The following is a 3902-nucleotide window of genomic DNA, read 5'->3' as shown; positions in this document are numbered from 1 at the left end:
CGGATTAAACACTGACGCATGATTGTCTGTAGCTTCCAGAGGTGGGCCACGTAAGGTAGGGTGGTCGTGGGCCCCACCCTGAGTTTTCCAAGCTTCTGCGAGGGCTCATCAATCTCATCTTAAAAAAAAAAAAATTAGTGCTACGTGTAAGCACCCCGGAAGCAAAATTCGATGGGAACCCTTATTAACTAAAGAAATATCCTGCGCCAAACATATATGTTCAAGGTTTTCCCAATCATGGCCTAGCAACTCAAATACATAATAAAGGAAGCAGATCAGGTCATGCTGAACATGAGCTTTTTGCTCATGCCAACATCGTGGCCGTCTGTTTGCATTTTGGATGAATGCCACGTAGCATATAACTGTTCCGATTGACTTTTTAACTTTTCAAAATACAAAACGGACGGCCACCATGTTGGCATGAGCAAAAAAAGATCATGCTCAGCAACATGACCTGATCTGCTTCCCATAATAAAGCAGTAAAACTCCAAATACCACTAGCAGAAACATTTATATTTACAACGGTCCGCTGCAAGAAAGAAGAAAACAACACAAGACGCAGAGAGAGAGAGAGAGAGAGAGAGAGAGTACACCAACACTACTTGCACAGCTGCAATCCCTCATAGAGGAGGAGAAAGAGAAAGAAGTCAACCCCATCTTGCCCTCTTGGAAGGTGGACTAATCTGAGGAACAGTAAACCCATCATCCGTACTATACAACATATGAGCCTTCAAATGGTTCACCTCCCTCAAATCCTTTACCGCTTTTATGTCCGTTCCCCACTTGAATCCGTGCACATATTCACTGAAACTCTGAGCAGGAACTGGAATATCCGGAACTTGGAAAACTTGGGCATGAGGGACAGGACCACCATACCCAAAGTCACCACCGAAATTTGGCTCCATATATTTCAACATCTCCTCCGTCTGAATTCCAAATAATACACATATACACAGATCAAGCCTGAGAAAATTTCTCTGCATACACACGTATATGCGTGCAACATAAGAAAACCATGACCTTCTGCACAGCTATAATGTGTAATATTGATGTATACTCAGGAAGTAATGCGCTAAAAGATGTGAAAATGAACCTACCCATGATCTGACAAGGTAGCAAGTGAACCTGTCCACAGGCATCCAATTGGAAACCCACAGTTCAGGTTCTCTGAACTTTTTAAAGATAACCAGGAAGTTGATGCAACACGTTTGACAACGTCTTTTGATATCATGGCTAGGCTACGACATAAAGATCGTGTACTGCAAGTATCAGTAGCAAAGAGATGGTTTCGGTCCACCACATCAAACAGTTTTCTATGCCTATCAAGCACTAAAAAACTGAACTAGACCCCAGTTTGACATGCCTTTTGCTGTCATGGCTGGACTATGATATGAAGATTATGTCCTGCAACAACCATCCGTAACATAACAGATGGTTTTGACCCACCACATTTAAACTTTTATGTACCCAATCAAGCACAATAAAACTGAGCTAGGACCCAATCATCAACTTCGTTCCAAGGCAGCAGTTAACTCTGTTGGTCCAAGGTACTCCAGTACTAACCAAGAAATGGATGCAGACTGCAGCTCAAAATATAGCATCAATTGATTCGACCGAATATGATTTCGTTATCCAATCATAACATGGTAAAACCATCAATTTTGTTACTAAAGTGTAAAGAGCAGTTAAGGTGAAAACAGAAAAAACAGGCCTACACAGAACAGAAGTTTGCAAGAATATATTAAGATAACAGAGTTGCAGCAGAACTGAATTTTGAGATTTCACAAATAGGCGAGATTCACGAACCTTACACAAACCCTCAATGGAAGAGAAATCAATGGAGTCCATGAACCCGGTCCCCACGTTGTCAAGCAATTCTTCAACGTGCCAGCCAGGTATGGTCTTGATCAAGTAGTCTGAAATACTGGTTGCACAACCAATTTCGCTCTTTTCATTGCCATTCGCTGGTGGCACCACTGAAAGAGAGCCTTTTACAGGAGGAGCGTCCGCAACGATGGGCTTCTTCACAGTCGATTCAATAACAGGGGCCTCGGAGGTTAATGCGGCGAGGAGCTTGATGCCGGTGAGGAGAAACCTGTTGTGTTTAGCAGTCAAGTAGTTGGCGGTATGAATGGAGACGTCGCAATCTCGGCAGAGAATTGCTCTGTCCTCTTGGCAGAAAAGGAAGGCTCGCCTCTCCTACAGATTGGGGGGAAAAGAACATAAGCAAGAAACTAAAGTAGTAAACCCGTTTGTGGGGAACCAAACAATATTGCTTCTTTCATCAAAGGATGCATGGTAGTGGTTAAACTTCCTTATTTTGTTCTTTTCTTCAAATGACCAGAAAGGAAAAAAAAGGAAAAAAGGTGACCCTTTTCTGGTAAACCAACAGACAGAGTTTGGCACAAGAGGGTGGTGAATTTACTATGGCTTCCTTGGCTTCTTTTCTCCATTTAGTCAATGAACAAAAAACAGAGCTAAAACAGGGGAAACTATGAATGAATGTCATTCGGACGAGAGAAAAATTTCCATCTATCAAGCCAGACTACCGAGTTTGGGTTCCTCATCAAATTGTGAAAGGTTGGGCTTGATCAACTCTGTTTCTTTTCTCTTTGGTTTCTCTATTCCATGGAGAGAGAGAGAGAGAGAGAGAGAGAGAGAGACCTTGCAGATATCGCAGACTGGGGATTGCTTCGATGAGGAGGATTGGTGGAAAGGGAGGCGTTGGTGCTTCCCTGCGAGCTTGTTAGCGTGGTGGACACGGTGGTCGCAGGCCTGGCAGAGGGCAGCCTCGTCCGCGCAGCAGAACAGGGAGGCCGCCTCCTTGTTGCACACATCACACTGGATCTTCATCTTTGACCCCCCCTCTCTGTCTCTCTCTCTGTCTTGCTTTGTGTATGGATATATCGATTCAAATGAGGATATTAAGATGATGGTCTTCTTTGTTATCGCAGTTCAGAGAAGATTATGTATTCTTGTCTAGAGAGAGAGAGGGGGGTTAATACAACACAGAAAACAGCAGGCACCACCATCATCAGCGGTATCCAGCCAGAGTGGATTTGTGTTTTCATTCCACCAATTTTTTTCCTCTGATACAGAAAAGACAATGTTGCCCTCCCATCCCCATGTGATGCAGCTATACTGAAAACAAATGAATTTGAGCGTCGCACCGAGTTGAGACTCACAACTCAATTGGTCTACTTGGTTTTTGGTCGGGTTGGTCCCCAGCTGCTCAGGAACATGGCATCCCTGTATAGGGCTGTTCGCGAATCAAGCACTCCCTAAAACAAGCTGAACGAACAGAACAGGGTGTTCGGGCTCTGCTTGTTTACCTATAAGACCAGCTCGAGCTTGCAGTGAACCCGAGTCTGAACAGAATCTGGGCTCCCTAGTGTGACATTGTGTTGTAATGTGAAAACAATAGAATTCAAAAAGTTGATTTCTGTTTTACTTGCTACCTGTCATACCTGCTGTACACATGTCAAACAGTTGATTTCTGTTCAGCTTGTTACACTTTATACATTCTATGTTCTTGAGCTTGCACAAGCCTAGCTGATCGAAACACCGCTTGTTCGAGCTTGACTCGTTTTATACTTTAGAATCTGCTTGTGGAATTCGCTGAGCTCACTTGATCAACATGAACGAGCTTTGTGCAAGCCGAGCTGAACCAGCAGAGCTTCTCTGTTAGTTTACCAGCCCTAGCCAATGGGGTGAGTTTTAGTGGGCCATTTCTTACAAAGGACTTGAACAAAGGGAACTACTTATAATAAATTCAACTAAGATTCACAAATATATATGAAAAACACCATTTTTTAAAATTGTTTTGTAGACTAGACTGTCTTGATGTGATCTGCATGTTTAGTTAGAAGGGATCAACTCTTGAGTCATGTCCTTTCGACGTA

General features: G+C 43.2%; 1 protein-coding gene across 1 annotated transcript; it reads right to left on the bottom strand.

Moving 5' to 3' along the window:
• Positions 1 to 485: 485 nt before the first annotated feature.
• Positions 486 to 2862, bottom strand: LOC149832926 (B-box zinc finger protein 20-like). The gene is made up of 3 exons (XM_090012648.1): positions 2665 to 2862; positions 1807 to 2199; positions 486 to 926 (listed from the first exon to the last, which is right to left on the bottom strand). The coding sequence occupies exons 1-3, from the start codon at positions 2851 to 2853 to the stop codon at positions 648 to 650; spliced, it is 861 nt and encodes a 286-aa protein (XP_089868774.1). The 5' UTR covers positions 2854 to 2862; the 3' UTR covers positions 486 to 647.
• Between the last annotated feature and the right edge of the window lie 1040 nt (positions 2863 to 3902).

This window comes from Nuphar pumila, chromosome 7 (genome assembly GCF_984573655.1).
Source record: "Nuphar pumila chromosome 7, dmNupPumi1.hap1.1, whole genome shotgun sequence".
NCBI classification, from domain to species: Eukaryota; Viridiplantae; Streptophyta; class Magnoliopsida; order Nymphaeales; family Nymphaeaceae; genus Nuphar; species Nuphar pumila.
Note: the sequence above shows the minus strand (reverse complement) of the source record. Positions and strands in the feature narration are given on the sequence as shown.